Raw genomic sequence first — 20,380 nt, forward strand, 5'->3', positions numbered from 1 at the left:
TATGTGACACTACGTAAATGATCTGCAACAGGGGGTTACACACTACACGAGCTGACAACAACTCTGTCACCCAACGACTCTATCCGGTCCCAAAACCACATTTTGTCACGAAAACATGCGCAAGAAGTGGAATGGGAAATGGCGCATTGTCTATTTGAAAATGGACGGCGGGACAAAATTGGCGGTAAAAAAAATAACATACAGTGGGTACGGAAAGTATTCAGACCCCCTTAAATTTTTCACTCTTTGTTATATTGCAGCCATTTGCTAAAATCATTTAAGTTCTTTTTTTTTTCTCATTATTGTACACACAGCACCCAATATAGGCTCTATGCACGAACGCTGCTGACGTATTTCCGGTAGGATCTCAGCCGGCGTCTTTACTTCCGCATAGCGCGTTCTATAGCGAAGTATATAGCGGCAAAACTTTAATCAAATTCATTTTCTCAGAAACGGAGACAACGATTTTAGAAACTGATTCGCTAGTCGGATTTCGCGCGATATGAGAGAATACTCACCCTCAAAGTTGTTGATGTAGCTCGAAATTGATAATTTAAAGAACTTCTCTTTCTTACTCTTATGTGTGACAGTTAACTGCCTCACAATATTGTCAACATCATTCTCGTTAACCGCTGGAAGTTCTTGTAAACAGCGAGTGTAATTTGACATTATCTCCACCTAATGTAAAAACGGCATCCGACGCAGCACCGGATGTAACTGGGCGGGCTGAGACAAAACGCGGAAGCGATCGTGCATAGAGCCTATTGACAGAAAAACACAGAATTGTTGACATTTTTGCACATTTATTAAAAAAGAAAAACTGAAATATCACATGGTCCTAAGTCCGAGTGCGGATCACCCGCAGATTTGCACGTGATTACAGCCCGACCTGTCGGCGAGCTCGTTAACTTGCAAATCGGGCTTAAAATCCTGTAGTGTGAACTAGCCATAAGCGAATTCTGAGAGACATCCCTCGTGAAGAAGAAGTATAGTTTTAAAAAGAGTATTTGTTATGGAGATAATATACTTAAGTGCAAACTGATTTTGTTGGACACTTAATTGAATGTTAACTGCAATGAAATAAAAAATGTACTATGGTTTAAATTTATATAAAATGTAGTAAGTTCAGCTTTTTTGACCCACTTAAGTAGGACCTAAGTACATCTTCACATTTAATTTCATTATTACTTCTATTGTCTTTGAAATATGGTTAAAGTGTACTGAAAATGCAATATGTATTTAATTTATATGCAATATAATTTCATGTAATTTCTACTGAAATAATATTATGTAATAAAAATCACTGCATACTCACTGTGGCGCTGTATTAGTGTGTGTAATGTACAGGTAGCAGCCTGAAACACCCCGACACTGGATGAGTGCAGGAGCATCGCAGCCATGATGAGAGTGTGAAGAGGAGGTCTGTGTGACAGAGAAACTAATCAAACATTCATAATTACGACATCACAACCTGAGCTCATTAACATGTGACCGCCTACATTTAAATATCTTCACCTATTCAGTATTCAGCAACTTGATGATAACACTGTTAACTACACAAGTATGCAGACGGTAATAACCTTTATACATATAGAAATAATATAATAATACTACATTTTCTTTTGATTCTTTTATTATTGTGTCAAAATGCAGGAATAAAACTATTAAAAATAATTCCCTTATAGTGGTGTAACAATATATTGTGTCACAAATATATCACAATACAAAATTGCAACAATATGTATCGTGGATAGTGACAATATGTATTGTGTATAAATCACCCAATGTGAGAAAAAATGTACGTTTTAGTGTCAGTGCTACATTTAACTACTATATAATGTTAAAAAATCATGTATAATAATGCGATAGGGGAATATTTGTGTGTCCTGATAATGCCAAATATCTTCTGTTACCAGTAAAAAGTGGCCTACACTTTATTTTAACTATATATAGTCAGTGAGAGAGTACAAGAAATATTCGTCTAAAATAATTCTGTATTTTCAGCTTCAGAATCATGAATATTGTTATTCTGGAGTCTCTATTGTCCTGTTCATTGGGTTTCCATCACCAAGTCCAAGAATATGTTCATTTACACACACAATGTAATATCAAATTCAGCATTTTAATCAACAGTACATTTTTTGTTAATCTTTTATCAGATGTCTTGGAGTATCGCAATAATATTGTTTCATGAGCTCATATTGTGATATGTATCGAATCATGACATGAGGGTATCGTAACACCCCTATTCCCTTGAGCAAAAAATTATCTGTATAATAATGGCCTCAACCTTTAATTATAAAAGGAATTCCGGGAAAAAAAGTTACATAGCACAGAATATAAAGGAGTCCCAACCTTCCTTCCAGTTCCACATGGTTGGACGTGCTGCAGTGGAGCAGAAAGCTGTTTAAGGCCCAACATGCCACTTCCTGATTGGGCAACGAGATAGAAAGTTACATATCCACATTAGTAAAACCAAAATATTGAGATGATAAGATGTTTTCTGCACTGTAGGGTTAATCAGGTCACCTGTACTGTGGCGTCTTCAGCATGTCTCTCTAAAGCCGTATAACAGGCCTCTCTCCACACGAGCATCTCCTCCGCTTGAGTGTATTCATTCTTTACCAGAACTTTCTGTTCCACCTCGTCCTCATCCTCTTCCTCACACTCTTTCTCCAACCCTTCATTCTGTACAATACACTCCACTGAGAAAAAACAAAAACAAGACATCGTCGCCTTGAATCATGACTTAATATTAAATTGTGGGTTGTTTATTTGAATTTCACAAGTAAATGAGGACTGGTCACTGAAAATGTCCCAAATCTATGTACAAACAGTCTGACAAACAATAATCATAATAAAGCAGCATATATCTCAAGTGTGGGCTCTAAGGGATCCAGTGGAGGGCCGGGTTCTCCGTTTATACTGTACTATCATGTTCGTATTAATCATATGTACTCACCGAGCGCGCTCAGACAGGAAAGAGCTTGGATCTGCACTGTGGCGTTCTCAGGATACGAGACACATGCTTTCACTGCTACTTTATGGACACCATTTAGCACCAATATATTGTAGTAACTCTCTGGTAAAAGTCAAAAACAAGACAACACAACTCAAAAAAGGTATTAAAACTAAACAGCACTTTTTATATGTTGTACGAACATCCTTGTTTCAACATGACCTTCGACCTGGGCTCACCTGATGTCAATTTCCGTAACAAACAGCAACCAGCCTCCTGTATCGGCTCAGAGTCGAGCCACATCTCCATAGCCTGACACGCTAGGCTGTAGCATTTCACGGTTTTGGACATCAGAATCTCAACATTGCTGGCTAGATCCAAGAAAGAGAAGCTTATTTAGGATTGTTAATAATGATAATCCTAGCATTGATCATAAAGCATTGAGTGAGCAGTGTGTTTTACCCGGAGCAGCCAGTGGTACGAGGACCCTGAGCACTTGAAGAACCACATTCTCACTGTCCATGAACCGGCTCAGCGCATTCAAAACCACCTCATGGTCCTTTTTCTCAATGAACTCCACCAGATGATCCTCAGAAACTGACAACCAAGCAGCTCACTTTAACAATTCAATCTGTTATTATTAAAGTGTTAACAATAATAGTCAAGTCATTTATTAAAGCGCTTTTAACAATATAGATTGTTTCAGCAGCAGCTTTACAGTGATAATATGAAATTAAAGTAACAGAGATTGTTTTGGCTTTACAGCAGCTCTAGAATAAAGTTATTGTCCAGCTAAAGTTAGCTTTGATTGATTAACTTCCGTTGCAAAGATCATCAGTTATTAACTTTGGGGCCGCTTACACAACACCTTGCTAACAGAAAACTTTTAATGTGTTCTGGACATTCATTTCAACAACAACGCAAACTTTGAAATAGGTTCCAAGGTGCAAGTTTTGAAATGTTTTGAAAAACATGAATCTGTGAAAACGCTGACGGCGTGCACATGCATATCATGCATTTAGTCTATAGGTATGCGCGTTTTAATATATATGTGTATATGTATATATATGTATCTTTCTTTACAATAAATCTGATAGCGCCCTATTAATTTTTTTTCTCCAGAAATTCTGTGAATTTAGACATTTTAATTGTTCAGGATTCTGTGTTGTATTATTTAATTCAAATTTAATATCAAAATCTTTGACAATCAAAAGAATGCATAAAACTTTAACAATATAATTATATCAACTAATTTTGAACGATTCCTTTCATTTTTGGCAAGCAATGTCTTGCACAACAAAGGCTTACAGTTTGAATTAAAACATGGACGAAATATTGTGTGATATTCCTTAAAAATTATTTTATATAATCTGTATTATATTGTTATTATTACTTTGAGAAGTACATTCTGCTGTCCAACAGTAATACATGTCCAGATTCAAGATGAATGGCGTGCTCAATTCCTTTTAAGTTTGATTTGGGTGCTCTTCGGTCCAAGGTAGAACATCTTAAGAGGCAGTGTAGAGAAAAAAATCTCTGATAGCCGAGGCACTCCTTATGCTGGGTACCAGACATGGGGACTTGTGACTTGGTGACTTGGACTCGAGTCGACTCGAGTCCCTATTTTTATGACTTGTGACTTGACTTGACAAAAAATAAAATACTTGAGACTTGACTCGGACTTGGAAGTTAAAGACTCGGGACTTGACTTGACTTGAGACACGATGACTTGAATGACTTGAGTGTTAATCACATCATGTTTTCAGTTTGAATATAAAATATATAAATTCTTTTAAAAAAATAAAGTTGATTACTCAGCTGGAGCGCACATAGAGGGAGCGCGGGCTGAGAATAGCGTTGTCATGACTGGATCACGACACTATCATCAGTCATGCCCTCTCGTACCTTACGCACACCACGCCCATTTAGATCAGATATCACATCACATCAACATGTCAGCCGGAGGGGTACCGAGGGTCATCGCTTTCGGCTTCAAGAATTTTTTTGCAAGATGGCAAAAAAAAGAACAGCGCTTTGCAAGACATGCAACATAAAAATCTCGGACAGCCAGACGACAACCTCCAATTTCGTCCGTCATCTGAAGAGCCATTCTGCCCAGTAAGTGGAGTGCTTGTCAATATGTTAATGTTATCTGGTTAGTTGGTAGTTAGCTAATGTAATAATAGCTAAAATAGCCATTAAAGGTTTTATCAGCGATTTCAGGCCCAAAAAAGGCCCAAACATAAATGATCACATTCATTTAATCTTTCCTAACGATCCGCTAGCTGCCTGCTCCATAAGCAGGCCGTCAAAAAAACGCGTTTCTTGCAGGGGTGGCGCTAGGGCTGAGCTAAGGGGGCTTAGCCCCGAATGTTTATAGTAAAGCCCCGAATATTTTGTTACCTTGTCTTTCTCATAGAGCAAAAAAAAATATCAGAAAAACAAATGTGAATAAGACTACAGCTGCCACGATTATCATGAAAAGTGCATATTACAGTTAAATATATATATATATATATATATATATTCCCTTTGCATTAATGGTACTCACGACGTGCGTTTGCAGCGTTAAGCATTGTAGCCAATCACAGACATGTCTGTTGAACGCATTGGCCAATCAGAGACGTGCAAATGAGTCGCTGTGCTGAAGATGTTTTTTGCGCGAGTTCACAGAGTTCTACTTTCACAAACCTGTCATTATTATTGGCAATAAACTTAAGATGCAAATAAGAGATTCACTGCAAAATATTTGATATTCTTGATGCTGCTCTGATGCACTCCATTAGGCCTATGCACCGCTCTGTTTGTTGTTAGGAAGACTAAAAGTTCAGCGGTCTAAATCATCATTGTCAAAATGATTAAAGAAGTGAACGAATGACTGGTAAAATGTAAGTAAATAAATATTTAACATTTTTATTTATTTATTACATTTTGCCTTTTTGAATTGAAAATATGCTATAATGTCCTTTATTAATTTAGAGACAATGCATGCATAATTAAAAATAAAATATTATTTGCAAATAGTTAAAATTATTTCACTAATACAATAAGTCGTGTGTGTGTGTGAGAGAGAGAGAGAGAGAGAGAGAGTGAGTGAGTGTGTGTGTGTGTGTGTGTGTGTGTGTGTGAGAGAGAGTGTGTGTGTGTGTGAGAGAGAGTGTGAGTGTGTGTGTGTGTGAGAGAGAGAGAGAGAGAGAGAGAGAGAGAGTGTGTGTGTGTGTGTGTGTGTGAGAGAGAAAGTGTGTGTGTGTGTGTGTGAGAGAGAGAGAGAGAGAGAGAGAGTGTGTGAGTGTGTGTGTGTGAGAGAGAGAGGAGAAATGTAACAAAGTTTAATGTTGTATGCAAACTGTGTTTGAAAGAGAGAGAGGGAGGTGTTCAAAGAGGAGTCTGTTGGATGTTAAGCAGTTATTTGTTTTATGGACTCAATGTTGCAAATTTAAAACATTTCAAACACTGTTGGCAGAAGTGAAAAATAAATAATTTTATGAAGTTACAATTTTGTTTGGATTCCATGATGTATTTTACTGAACATGAGTATTTACAATGCAAATCCAAATTATTGTAATTTACCGACAGTTTCATCTTGTCTTTTCACTTTATTAAGATCAGATTCTGCAGGTAAAATTACAATAATACGGTGACTTGACTTGGACTTGACTTGACCTACTACAGGACTTGACTTGACTTGACTTGACATAGCTTGTGACTTGACTTGACTTGACTTGCCCAAGAAAAAAATACTTGGGACTTACTTGAGACTTGAAGGTTAAGACTTGAGACTTACTTGAGACTTGCACATGTGTGACTTGGTCCCATCTCTGCTGGGTACACACCAAAAGATAATCGGGCTGATTTTGGGCCGATTTCTCCCCTTCCGACAATCCTAGCTATGTCCCGATTATCTTGATGGTTTAACAGATTATTTTATCAGATTTTCCCTTGGTGTGAGGTGTGTTAAGAGTGTCCGAACCTGCTGGGAAGAACGTCGGAGCCGCTCCGATCGCGAATCGTAAATATTAAACATGTTTAATATTTACGATCAGAAATCCTGATGTGTGGGGGGAACTCCGAGGACAAACGCGCGCACGCTCTGGAGATTATCACGTGAAACGAAACAATATCCAATCAGAAAGCGAGATGATGGAAGACACGGTCATTCTCACACACACACACTTGCAGGAAGCTTAATGTTAAGATTTAGTATTCATAAGTGTAAATTTCGAGGAAACAAGCCTTTGTTTTTCATTTTAAGAGCAGAAATTTTACAATACCTAAACACAATATTGGGTTTGAAAAATAAGAAAGCTGCAAAGTGCGTTTCAATCTGTAAACATTTTCAAATTTTTGTTTAACTTTTAAGTTTGTCACTGTTTATGTATATGTCTTTTTATGTTTGTTTATCAGCTTTACTCTTTGTACCCCCCTGACTGTAATTGTATAATTCTTAAAATCAATAAAAAAAAAGATAAAAAAAAAAAAAAAGCTGAGTGTTAAGGGTTCAGTGAGGTTCTATAGGGATTAAATAACTTTTTCTAAAGAGACAATAAATCCAATAAAGAATAAATAAAGACAATAAAGAATGAATATATTTCTGTATAAAAGGTTATAATGGTAGGTACAATGGTTTTTTCACGTGAATTTTCTGTGAAAATCATTCCAAACACTATCGCAATTTCTTCCTGCATATCGTCCGTCATGCTTATTCTGAAGTCTCACGATATTTTGCGAGATTTCCTGTGTTCATAGTCGAGACTCTGGTTGAAAATCTGTTTGTGTGTGGTGTGCTGTCTTTGTCACATCATGGCATACCACACACTATAGGAGCAAAACGCTTAAATCTAGGATTTTTTGTCCTCATGTTTGTGGTCTGTCACATTTTGAAAATCTTATAAGATGTAAAAAATCTTTTGGTGTGTACCCAGCATTAATTAAAATGTCTTTATTGCAAAAATGACATGTCCTAAATGGACAACTTTAAAATGCCCACGCGTAGCGGCATGGGGCGTAATACATGTCCGTTCTAACTTTTATTTTGGCGGGCTGTAGTGAAGACCAGCTCTGGAGAAGAAGTCCATGTCGAATTACCTTATATAGTAGGACGGAAGATGCAGAAAACGAGTGCCACATGTGCTTCAAAGAAATATAAATTGTGCCGCTCATTCACACAGAGAAATGCAGCCTTTTGAGCATTAATATTCAAAGACACTCACCATTGTATTTAAGTGTACAGCACTACTTTTAATTTAGTCGATTTAATTAAGTTTGTTCAATTTTGTCAAATTGTGTGACATTCCACATTATACATTAAATTCCATTTCTGACTGGACTCTTTGCCGATGGGGAAATCATAGTGTCTTATATAACCTTAGCTTATCCACAGAGGGGTTTGTACCAGATCACAGTTACCTGTCTGCAGCAGTAGTTGTAAAGCAGCACATCCCTGCAGCTGAACCTCTTCTCTGTCACTGAAAGACCTCATGGCCTCCAGAACCAAGAAAAACACATCCACTTCCTCCTCGTCCAGAACCTGCATCACAATCTCACCTGACCCACAAACAAGCAACACGTCCATCAGGACCACATTTGACCCACAAACACCAAATATTTCTTTCATTTCAGGAGGGGAGTGCGAAAATGCGGCAAAATGGTGGTGTACCTCAAGTGAAATGAAACATGCTGATCTAACCATCATCATAAATACGTTTGTGTAAGGGGAATGTGGCTATTTCATAATAATAAACAAGAATAACTCCATGTATGATATATTTTCCTGATATCCATAGTCATAATGTACTGTCATTACTGATTTAATTATGTCATTCATTCGCAATGCTTCACGGGATGAGACTGCTTCGTGAAATACGTTAATAGTGCCCAATCCTGTTCCTGGAGCTCTGCCTACATGAGCCGTGTTTCCACCGCAGGAACTTTACCCAGAGACTAGGGACTTTGGGATGGTACTTGGTGGCTGAATCCAAAATCGGCGTACAATAGGGCGTATTTGAGGGGACAGCCATCTGTAGTGGTGTCCGAAACCATAGTGGACGTTATTGAGTGCGCTTATTCAATCCCACAATGCACCGCAATACAAACAATGTACGCTCAACGGCTGTCCGATTTCACTCACTCGTTTTCATTCACTCCTTCAAGTGAACAGTATTAGTAGAGGACTAACGTAGGGAATAGTTAATGAGGAAAAACATTTTCCCCTCAGAAAGTCCCTGCTCGTAGTACTTTAAGAAAAAAAAATCCTGGGACAAATTGTTCTGAGTAATTTCGATGGAAATGCGGCTATGGAGAGTTCAGATCTAACCCGGATCTAACATACTGTAATTATCAAGTGCTTCTTATCTAGCTGGTTCAGTTGTGTTTTATCAGGGTTGTATCTAAACATTGCAGGAGAGTAGATGTCCAGGAACCGGTTTGGGCACCCTTGCAGTGCAGTGTTTCCTTGTTTTAATGTTGTGATTCATATGGGAGCTGGGTGGTTTGGTTAACATTTTTTTAAAAGAATATTTTGAAATCCTTATGGAGATGAAATAAATGCGAAAAATACGTCAGGAACCAATATTCTATAATGGTTGTATAAACAGCATCATGGAAAAGCAACCTGAAGTCTTACCTGACTTAAGTAGCAGAGCCAGAGCTCTCAGGCCCACCATCATCATCTTGGCGTCAATATGATACACTGAAAGCACCTTAAGAATCTGCCTATGAACAAACATGCAAACACTCACTTAAACCTGGTGAACATGGATAGCAGCAATGAATTTATGAATGTATTCATTAAAAACCGGTTTGAGTCTCTTAGACATCATGACATGTTACAACCCGGGATCAGTTTCAACTGTTTACTGTTGTACGGCTGGGCTTTCAAAACGTCTTGCAGCTTCAAAATCTTCTACTTGTATGCTTGATCCAATAACAATCAAACTATTAAAAAAGTGATAGCTATAGTTGTTCAGACAGTGTTAAATGTTTTTCCCCCTTCCTTCTCTAGAGGACATATTCCAAATTCCATTCAAACTGGCAGTTATACGTTTCAGCCAATCACGTTCAGAAGAATAGCCTGGATTAGATCCTACCTGTAAGATCGCTGTCTTTTTTAAAAGTGCCTTTAAAAGTTGTCTTTTTTCTGATTTTGTTAAATAATCAGTTCAGAAAAAAAAAAAGAAAAAAAAATTAGAACATACAATTTGCAATACCATATAATAATATGATATGCCACAAGGTTCGGTCTTGAGCCCTTTGTTGTTTTTCTTGTACATGCTCTGTTCAGTTTCCCACATTCTTCGAAATATCTTCCTTTGTGTTCAGCAGAACAAAGAAAGTTATACAGGTTTGGAACAACCTGAGGGTGATTAAATGATGGCAGAATTTACATTTTTGGGAGACTTTCCCTTTAAGGCACTTTCTTTGTAAAGCTCTTCTGGAACAATATGTACTGTGTAAAGTACTATAGAAATAAACTGAACTAAATTGATGCACAATTATTTTATACCAATGCATAAATCCTCCTAGTCAATTACTTTTAATATTAACCAGTAGAACAAAGGAATTCTCTTTTACTTTTGTACTTTCAGTTTTATAGAATGATACAGAGAGTGGCTTATTAAAGGAAGGCAATGATAATTATGCTTTAAACTACTGAAAGTTGCTTCAATTACGTAGTCTATGTAAACAGGAATGTATGGCCATATAAGCTCATAGAAATAACTCGGGCTTACTTGTGCACCTCTATAAACTCATAGTCCACTGGGTTGGTCAGACTATCCAGAGTGGTTGGACAAATCTCCATCAGACGACACAGCAGAGACCAGCCAACCTGCAGTATGATCAAAGCAGTAAATCACTCTTTTTTCTGGATCCTAAATCACCTTTCTTAGTCAATAAAGCGGAAATTAAATTTTCACCAAAAAAATGTTACAAGTAACATTAAAAATATATATAATTTTTTTTCTTTTATTTACTTATCTTTATGTCCTTCTAAACCCACATGACTTTAGCCTCATTCAGACTGTCGGTCCAAATCCGAATTTTGTGCAAATTCGAATGGAATCCGATCATATTTAGCCAAAAAAAAGAAAAGAAAACAAATTTGTTTAATCACATGAAATTCATTTGTGGTTTGAAATCACGTGACTTTCAGCATGTTTCTTATAACAATGTCTGATATTTACGTTTTACATGGCGTGAGGAAGTTACATAAAACAAGCAAAATATGATTACAGCAATCAGACTAAAACCGATTTCAAGAAATGCTATTTTAAACGTACAGTATGTAACTTTTTCGCCGCTAGGGGTCGCTAACCTCTTTACAATAATAAAGTTTATATGATATAATAATAGTTTGATGACGCAACATTTGCTAAGAATTATGGATCTTGTCGTCAACGTCAAGCCGACCGATCTAATACTGTTTATGGATGACTGAATACATCGATGTTTTTATCATGACTGTGATATGAAGCAGTTCGGGATTGCTAAGAGACAGCAATCAGCTCCACACGCGACGCGAGTCCCGCGGATATAAAAGGAATATGGACATTTCATTCTACCGAACTACACGCAAGTGCAGAATTACTACTCACAGGTCAGTTTATTAGACAAATTAAACTTGTGAGGTAACGCAGCGCTGTTTCACTTAGTCTAACATTACACTAGCACACTAAACTGCATTTGAATGTGTTGAAATTTATGTTATTCTATGTGTTAGTTTGTCTGTATGAGACTAGCAGTGAGCTAGATCAACATTAGAATAACATACAGATCATATTCTGACATTTTATCATTGTTGAACTATATAACATTGATTAGTTTTATGTAAATGTGCTCACCTGTTTAATAAAGTACATGTAGGAGCGGTCGAAGTCTCGGACATGGAGCTCTCGTTTATATACTGTCTATGGGAGCTCTCGGCATCTCGAAAACACCGCGCTGATATTGATTCTCGTTTTAGTTCTCCTTTTTTATCCAAAGTCTGCTTGCCATGGTCCATAATGTTTGAACGAAACAACAACAGCGTACAGATAGACATTGCGAACTACATAGTTGTCCACGTCTGTCGATTTGGTTACTATCAGAGGGCTCTGGTTCATAGCTCTGGTTGTACGAGCGGAAACCAGGGACAACGCTGATATGACGCCATTGGCGGCGACAAAACGGAAATAAAGAAACGGTCCGTGTCTTCGAATTAAATTACAAATTTCTCCTGGTTTGAAAGTTGTTGGAAACAGTCGGGATAATATAAGTACACAAAAAAAAATATATATAACATAGATATAGTGATTTTTGCTATTTTTAAAGCAAAAAAGTTACATATTGTGCCTTTAAAAGGGAGACATGATTTGGATTTGGACTGAACGTAGCCTTTGAGAGGTCATTGTAGTATTGTAGAGTTTCAGAACTCAAAATGTCCTCGTTAGTCCAAAAACAGCTTTTATTTAAACCAAGCTCCGAAAACAACTCGTTTCGGATTTTGTCAGATTAGGACGTAATAGTGCGTGCAAAGATGCCTCTGCAGAATCAGATCAACGCCTACTTCTACATCATCACATCTTTGGCCCCGCCCACTGGTGCGTTAGTGAGATGAGAAGGAGAGAAGAGAGTTGCAGGATCACTGGACTACAAATAACTTTACCTTCTAAAGGAATGTGGTTATCTATTTTCAACTATGTGAATGTCTCAATTGAGCATTATTTGTTTGTTCGGTACATTTCACTGTTAATTATTTGGTCAATCAGTCGCAATTTCGGCGCAGGCTTTGCAAACAGATATGAAAATATGGATTCAATAGTAATGCGACAACATGTAAATAACCGTGTTTATTCTAATGCCATGATCTGTGATCAGTGATTTCTGATATATAATGATTCATGTACAGTCAGATATTCTTTGTCTCAAAATCGCTTATTGCTGTTTATCAGTAAATCAAGCCAGTGACTAAATGGTCAACTTCACAATGTTTCTCTTAGTAGTATGAAAATTATATGTTATTTAAATTGTGATGAAATAATGTACAGAAAGCGATTACAGAACCATCCTTTTATAATCACTGGAGCTGTCGATCACACAGCGCGAGTTTACCAGTGACTGAGTTCTGGACTTTCACAAAACTCCCATTATAATCAATGACGCTGTCTACACTGAACAACGAATCTCTTGTACAACGTATTTTAACTGTTAAATTATGATGAAAGCATTCATGAGAGTGCAGAAATAGCAAGATCACAGCATTCATGCGCTCAATATGTCTGTCATCGGCTACGATGCTCATACTTTCATGTAGATCTAAATAAAATGCTAATCTGCACATTTCACGATTAGTTCATCTCGATAGCTGTGACAGTTTTTATGTAAAAATCATACTAACACTATAAGTGCACATAAGGAAACATTATAACATAAAAAAGCAGTTTACAAAAAAGCAGTTGACCCCTTTACATTTTCAAGCTTGAAAGTCTCACTCGCTATTCACTTTCATTATGGAAAAGAGCAGCGTGAACATTCTTCTCAATATCTCCTTTTGTGTTCCACAGTAAAATAAAAGTCATATGGTTTAGAATAACATGAGTGAACGCAGTGCTCGAAGTGGGCCAGTACGGACTTGTTTGAGGCCCTTTCTGTACTCAGCAACCCATCAGTCTGCAGCGGCACAGCGCCAGCGTCAGAAGCAGAGGACAAGGTGTGTGTTTATCGATATTTTCATGATATCTGCATCTGCAGTTCTTTGTCATAAATGCCGTTTACATAATGTAATGTGGGAGACAGTTTCTCATGAGTCCACACGTAAAGTTTGCGCTGCATTCACCCCCCATCACAAATTGTTTGCGAAAATGAAAATGGAACGTGAATGTTATTTTCATTTTAAATTATTCTTTACGTGGCATTAGATTAAAATCACTGCATGATTAAAGATAATATCACACTGAAAAAATGATTTGTTGGTTGAACTTAAAGTATCCTAACCTGTTTGCCTTAAAAAAAAAAGTGTTCATTTAAACTAAAAATTTTAGTAGATACAAAATTATGTTATGTGAACCTAAGCTGATTTGACAATTATTTTGAAAAGTTCAAATCAAGAAAATATTGTTTACAGTGCAAAACCAGCACTGATTTAACCTACTTATCAGAGTAAATGACAGAAACATCATATAGTTATTTCGTTCTACTAAATATGACCCAGCAGTTGATTGTGACATTTATAGCCTTATTAGAGTTAAGGGATTTGAGGTTTTTGGTGTCACTTTGAATTATAGAATTGGCACATTGATAGATTCACCTACGATATAGATTCCACTTCATGCATTGGGTTAAATATTAAGCATTTGCCAGGAAATCTGTGCAGCCAAAAAAATGTGGACTACCTTCTGAACTTTGCTGTTGAGATGCGATGACAGCACCAGCATCAGAGGCACATGGACGTTTTGATCCGCAAACAGCTCAACTGCAGGACAAAAGAAGAACACAAATCTAAAAATAGATGTCCCATTGGGAAAAGCACAGAGAGGGGGGTCTGAAAGTTTGCATTGCTCTCAGTCTATATATTAAGACTAGTTTAAAGCATCAGAAATGTTAACAAAGCACATGCAGGCTACAGATTTCCAGTTTCGGTGGTCAAGTTCTCACCACAATGATCTGTATGTGACAGGAACAGCAGGTCCTGTATGATCTGGACCATGGTGCCCAGCTGTTTCCCCTCTTGAAGATTCAACCTCACCAGCAGCTTTTTCAGTCTGATCCCCAACTCCTCTTTATCAGCCATGGTCTTCTGCTATCTGACATCAAACTGAGCTTTAAAGCCCCTTCTGATCCTCACTGACCATGTGGACACCGCGTTGCTCCTGCAGACCATCATCTGTTTCACAGCGCACACGCTCCTCTGACATATTTATGCAAATCACAACACGAGTTATGCTACAGTAAAGACTGATATGACTAATCTTTAGTTCCCGATTTCATTCTCGGTTTGGTAAAGAAGAGATCCTGGTCATGTTAGCAGCTCTGGTCCTCGCGCTGCGTTATGAATCATATGACTGCAAGAATTCACAAACTTCCTGTTCGAGCACAACAGAGTGAAAGCAAGAAAACCCGAGTCCCTTATTAAAGCGAATGGCACCCAGAAAAGCGTCTTGCTGGTAGGTTACATACAGAGGGAGAAGGCAAATAAACGGATTTGAAGTTATTTCACATGCATATAACGTGTATTGTTCATTTTTTAGCACGTTAGCTATTGCTACAGTATGTGTAGGTGTGTATAGGACGTGGTACGTTCATGTTTTATGAATCAATATTTTAATATTCTGAATAAAGATACTGCAAATCTTTAAGGGAATGCTAAAACGTATCAATATGTATTTCGCGACTTTTTAATTTCGATGTATTTTTGTAGTAGCTATAAACATAGCAAAATATCGTGTTTACAAAGTGAAACCTTTTTACATGCACGTTAAATCGCGATTTCGACTCGAGTTTCTTTTCTATTATAATCGGAGTTTGTTTAAAGTCCACTTAATTTTAGCGAATCGGTTCGTTCATAGCGAACAGATTCCTAAAATGATTCAGTGATTCATTTGAGTCCGATTTAGTAGTCCGCTATGCTAGTGCCAAAGTAGCAAAATAAATAAACACTGTAACGTTAGTCCATCACTAGATGTTAGGCTATTGTGCCAACTGTGCTAGCCTGCTATCGAGTCTTTCGCAAACGATAATGCGAATCGGTTCGACTGAATTATTACATAGAACCGATTCAAAAGAACAATTTGTTCGCTAATCACTGTTAAAGTGTATATTTTTTTAATATTCATAGTCTTTTCCACAACATCAGATTGATTTCGCTGTACAGTGCATGTGTTGAAGAATCTCTCATAAATAGTGCTATGCAAGAATTTTAGCATAGGCTTTAAGCCAAGTAACCAATATTTAATTAACAAATTTATTTTTAACTGTGGTTTGAGGTGTGAGCAATGTCAACGTGTGCATTCTGGGTTGGGCTAGGCAATGGCTTTTGTTGATCATGTCATGTGATGATCTCAAGGTGTTTTCTTTGTCATAGGAGTCAATGTGCGTAATCTCTAAAGAATGGAGGAGCTGATAGGAGACAGGAGAGTTGAGGACGAAAGGAGTTTGATAAAAACGCCATCTAATGTCCAAACCAACTACCAAGAAAATGACGTGTCCACATCCACAGATCAGATCCAGCACGCCACCCCATGTTTCGTGTACACCCTGGCTTTCTTCTCGGCTCTGGGTGGATTCTTGTTTGGTTATGACACAGGAGTGGTGTCTGGAGCCATGCTTCTGCTGAAGAGAGAGATGAACCTGAGCTCTCTGTGGCAGGAGCTGCTGGTCTCCATCACTGTTGGCGCTGCAGCTCTTTCCGCTCTGGCTGGAGGGTTTCTCAACGGGCTTTTCGGCCGAAGAATCTGCATTCTGCTCGCTAGCTTCATCTTCACTGCTGGAGGAATCATCCTGAGTGTTGCACACAGCAAAGAGGTTCTTCTGTGTGGAAGGCTCACAGTTGGCTTTGGCATAGGTAATTCATTCTGTATGGAAAGCTATGTGAATTCAGTTTGTGTGCCTTTTCCTTCTTTCATGTCTTCTGTTGTTTTTAGGAATTGCATCCATGACTGTGCCCGTGTACATCGCTGAGGTGTCCCCTTCTCATCTCCGAGGTCAGCTGGTCACCATTAACACTCTCTTTATCACTGGTGGGCAGTTCATAGCCAGCGTGGTGGACGGGTTCTTTAGCTACCTGCCCCATGATGGCTGGAGGTGGGTTCAAATGGAAGCTTTACCACTTAAATCTTTTTCTATATATAAAAAAAAATTATAATACTTTTTTTATATATATTTTATTGTGCTACAACAAGTATATTTTTTCTACCCATCAGCTCAGAATTGTCTACTTTGAGTGGCAAAAATGCTGCAACACAATACGATTAGTAAAAAGAGCTCAGTAGTTTTCTATTATTTATAATTTATTTTAAATAATATATATGCAATTCATATTTTATAACAAAATATTCAAAAATGTCTATACAGATTTCATTTTTATTTCAGTTTTAGTAATTTCAGTATACTTAAACTTATTTTATATCATTTAGTTGCCAAGTCAACATATTAAATGTAATGGTTTACAACAATTTAAAGCTTAAAGGTACACTGTGTAGTTTTTTAGGTATTTTATTAGCTAAAATCAATGTCTTTATTAATAAATATGTCTTCATTGGTGTAAAATTACCTCTGCCAATGATCTGACTTATCCTCGTGAGCGAAGAATTTCTTATCTTTATTTACATTGGACGGGTAAGTCCAAGGAGGCTTCTATGTCGTTCCGCCATTTTGAAAAACTATAATAGCAGAGAGGGACAAAAAGCACTAGCCTACCTCAACGCGTTTCCACAACGCGTTTTCGTTCAGAGCCAGCGTCACGTGACTGAAACCAGCTGAAACGGACAAGGAGATCAGTGAGAGACGCTTGTCACTGCCCCGGCAAATTTGAAAGGCTGCACTGCACGGTACTTCATAATGCAGAATCATACTTATGCCGAGCCACATGAGAAGGAATCCTTGTCGCCAAAAAAGCAAAAAATGTAATTTAAAAGGAAACATGACCGGCGAATTCCAAAAACAAGGGTAAATATCGGGATAGCTTTTCCCAGGTGGAAAGAGCTAATGAAGGAGAAAGACTTTGAAAGGGACACTGAAGTTGCCTGCTTTCTTCTCGACAGGTAAGTCAATGTTACAGTCTAAATTACAAGCTTTTTTTCATTGCTTGGTTGTGTAATTCATTATATAGGCAGCATAACAGTAGAACATGTATAGTTAAACTCGATGAAGTGCTATTGGAAGACATGTTGTCGTAGCTTCTTGGTACATAACGGTTACCGTAGTTGCAACACGCATTTGAAAAAGCGAGGCGCTAGAGAGCACTTCATTTGAATGCAAAAATACAATTTCACCACTAGATGGGAGAAATTCCTACACAGTGTACCTTTAATAATTATATTCTATTTTATTCCAGCTTTATTTAATTGAACAAAAAACATTTTTAATTTGTTTTAGTTAACAATAAAAAACATATTCGGTTACTAACGTAACCTTGGTTCCTTGAGAGTAAGGGAACGAGTGTTGCGTCTAACTAGACGCTATGGGAAAACTCCTTTTCTTGAGAATATTGAAGCCTTTATTTTAAAATGCAGTGCAGCTGCACAGCGAGCATAGAGCAGAGCGTCTAGCTTGCCCATTGGCTGTGCTGCGGCAACTGCACACCCTATGGCGAGGTGGCTGGGACGCGCAAACCAATCAGGGCGCTTCGCACCTGAAGCACCTGAAGCGAAGCAGGAACTGCAAGAAGTGCACAACCTCTCTTTGAGGGTGGTCCAGCCGCAGCGGGACTTGAACCCTCTCTTTTCCCCCCGTTTTTGGACTAGGAGGGAGCCCGAAGCACAGGGCCCAACGCAATCTTGGGTCTGGGGCCCTGGCGAGCCGGGAGCGGGTAGCACTTAGCTGGTCTCTGGTGCCTGTGTGCTTCAGCCGCTGAGCGGGGCTAAGGGGCCTGTAGCGCATGCTTGGCTGGCTGAGGAGACGGCGTTCTCTTAGGGCGCCCTAAAGCCAAACTTGAACGCTTGGGCAGGAAATGATGCATGGCTTGCGACGATTTCTGCGCCTCAGTGAACCGCTCAGAAAAGCCTTTGACCGCTGGCCCGAGGAGGCCGGTGTTGGAGATAGGCGTGTCAAGGAAGGCCTTTCTGTCCGTGTCCTTGATTTCAGTCACGTTCAGCCAAAGATGGCGCTCCAACATGATAAGGCTAGCCATCCCCCTGCCGATAGCTTGGGCGGTTGACTTGGTGGCTCGCAGAGCTAGATCCGTAGCGCTGCACAGGTCCCCAAAAGCCTCTGGATCCGGTCCAGCCTCTTCCATTGCACGGAGGAGCCTGGCCTGATACATTTGAAGAACGGCCATGGTGTTAATGGCCAACGCGGCTTGGCCAGCGGTGGCGTAGGCGTGCTTGGCGAGAGCTGACGTAGTGCGGCACGGCTTGGATGGGTGGACCGCCTTGGTTCTCCATCCACTAGAGGTGGGCGGGTAAAGGTGCGTGGCCACGGCCTCTTCCAGGTGGGGCATCTTGTCATACATCTTCTCCTTGACGCCGTCGATAATCGAGAGCATGGCAGAGGTAGAAGATTTCATGCGCGCTGAATACGGCACGCGCCATGACTTTGTGAGCTCCTCGTGAACTTCTGGTAAACAGGGCACTGGTCTATGGCGGGGGGCCTGCTGGCGCCCCTGAAGAAAACACCCGTCGAGCCGGCTCACACTGGGCGCCTCAGGCGGGGGCTTCTTCCCCCGAGGCGCCGAATGAAATGAGATCCGCCGCTTGTGCAAAAGGGCAGAGATCCATCCGCGAGAACAGCATGGGGGAGGGGGTCTCGCGAGGAGACAGCGAGAGGCACGAGGACTGGGCCGGCGCGGGCTTGCTTTTCTCAGTCTTTTCCTCCGTCTCCGTCGAGGCTCGAGAGAAGGAAGCGGGACAGCGCGAGGGACGGGGTCGCCGTCTGAGAGGAAGGCTAGCCGCGAGCACAGTGTGGCGATGGAAAGGCTGTCGCAGTGCAGGCAGCTGCCCTGGTTGAGTGCAGCTCTTACGTGGGCGAGGCCCAGGCACGGGGCACACTCGCTGTGACTGTCTCCGTCGTGCAGAGGGACTCTCGGAAACAACGCTCTCAGAAAATGTGCTCTTTAGCAGGTGTCGCGGCGGCGAGCACGCTGAATAGAGTTGTAATAAAGGATACGGCTTCTCTCGCCGGATAACTGCAGGTTAACAGCGAATTCAGGGAGCCGGTGCCGGTCCTCTGACTCTGCTTAGCTGGCAGGTCACTCGTTCCGCTGCAAGATGCACTTCGGCGGCCAGATCTCTGGTCAACAATGTGAAGGTCGCTGAAGGAGATTAAATCTGATTCCATGGTGAGCTGGCCAGGCTTATATAGTCATAAACTACTCTGCTGCTCTATGCTCTGCTCTATGCTCGCTGTGCAGCTGCACTGCGTTTTAAATATAAAGGCTTCAATATTCTCAAGAAAAGGAGTTTTCCCATAGTGCCTAGCTAGACGCAACACCCGTTCCCTTACTCTCAGGGAAACTGAGTGACCAGACTTATTGCCAAAACACCTCACCAACTGCATAGCAGCACTCTGAAAAATAAATGATGCGCAGCTTGTCAGTGCAGCAAGGCTCTGTGATCAGTTGTAAACGCTGCTTCATCTGAAAGCATGTTTGAGTTTGAGTCGCTTATAACATGTATTTGAAAAAGCAACGCGTCAAACATCTTTCCAAACATGAAAAGCATTTATGAACCTCCTGTCCAACAAAAGACAACAGGTTTTTACTCCAAACTCACTTCATAACGTCAGTTGAGTGTT

The 20,380-nt window shown here is 39.6% G+C and overlaps 2 protein-coding genes across 2 annotated transcripts in view; one reads left to right on the plus strand and one right to left on the minus strand.

Moving 5' to 3' along the window:
* lrrk2 (leucine-rich repeat kinase 2) overlaps positions 1-14,865 on the minus strand; it is a 62,751-nt gene extending 47,886 nt beyond the window's left edge. The window contains exons 1-11 of the mRNA XM_084396527.1: positions 14,588-14,865; positions 14,326-14,405; positions 10,687-10,784; positions 9,582-9,670; positions 8,366-8,503; positions 3,422-3,556; positions 3,199-3,330; positions 2,963-3,082; positions 2,530-2,705; positions 2,356-2,429; positions 1,316-1,422 (exon numbers count right to left, since the gene is read on the minus strand). Coding sequence (XP_084252653.1) covers positions 1,316-1,422; positions 2,356-2,429; positions 2,530-2,705; positions 2,963-3,082; positions 3,199-3,330; positions 3,422-3,556; positions 8,366-8,503; positions 9,582-9,670; positions 10,687-10,784; positions 14,326-14,405; positions 14,588-14,723 — 1,285 coding nt within the window. The 5' untranslated portion in view covers positions 14,724-14,865. The remainder of the gene's footprint in view (positions 1-1,315; positions 1,423-2,355; positions 2,430-2,529; positions 2,706-2,962; positions 3,083-3,198; positions 3,331-3,421; positions 3,557-8,365; positions 8,504-9,581; positions 9,671-10,686; positions 10,785-14,325; positions 14,406-14,587) is intronic.
* A 92-nt stretch (positions 14,866-14,957) lies between these two features.
* Positions 14,958-20,380, plus strand: part of slc2a13b (solute carrier family 2 member 13b) — a 30,851-nt gene continuing 25,428 nt past the window's right edge. Inside the window, exons 1-3 of the mRNA XM_084396528.1 lie at positions 14,958-15,096; positions 16,014-16,493; positions 16,573-16,732. Of these exons, the coding sequence (XP_084252654.1) occupies positions 16,040-16,493; positions 16,573-16,732 (614 nt within the window). The 5' untranslated portion in view covers positions 14,958-15,096; positions 16,014-16,039. The remainder of the gene's footprint in view (positions 15,097-16,013; positions 16,494-16,572; positions 16,733-20,380) is intronic.

This window comes from Rutilus rutilus (genome assembly GCF_951802725.1).
Source record: "Rutilus rutilus genome assembly, chromosome: 23".
NCBI lineage: Eukaryota > Metazoa > Chordata > Actinopteri > Cypriniformes > Leuciscidae > Rutilus > Rutilus rutilus.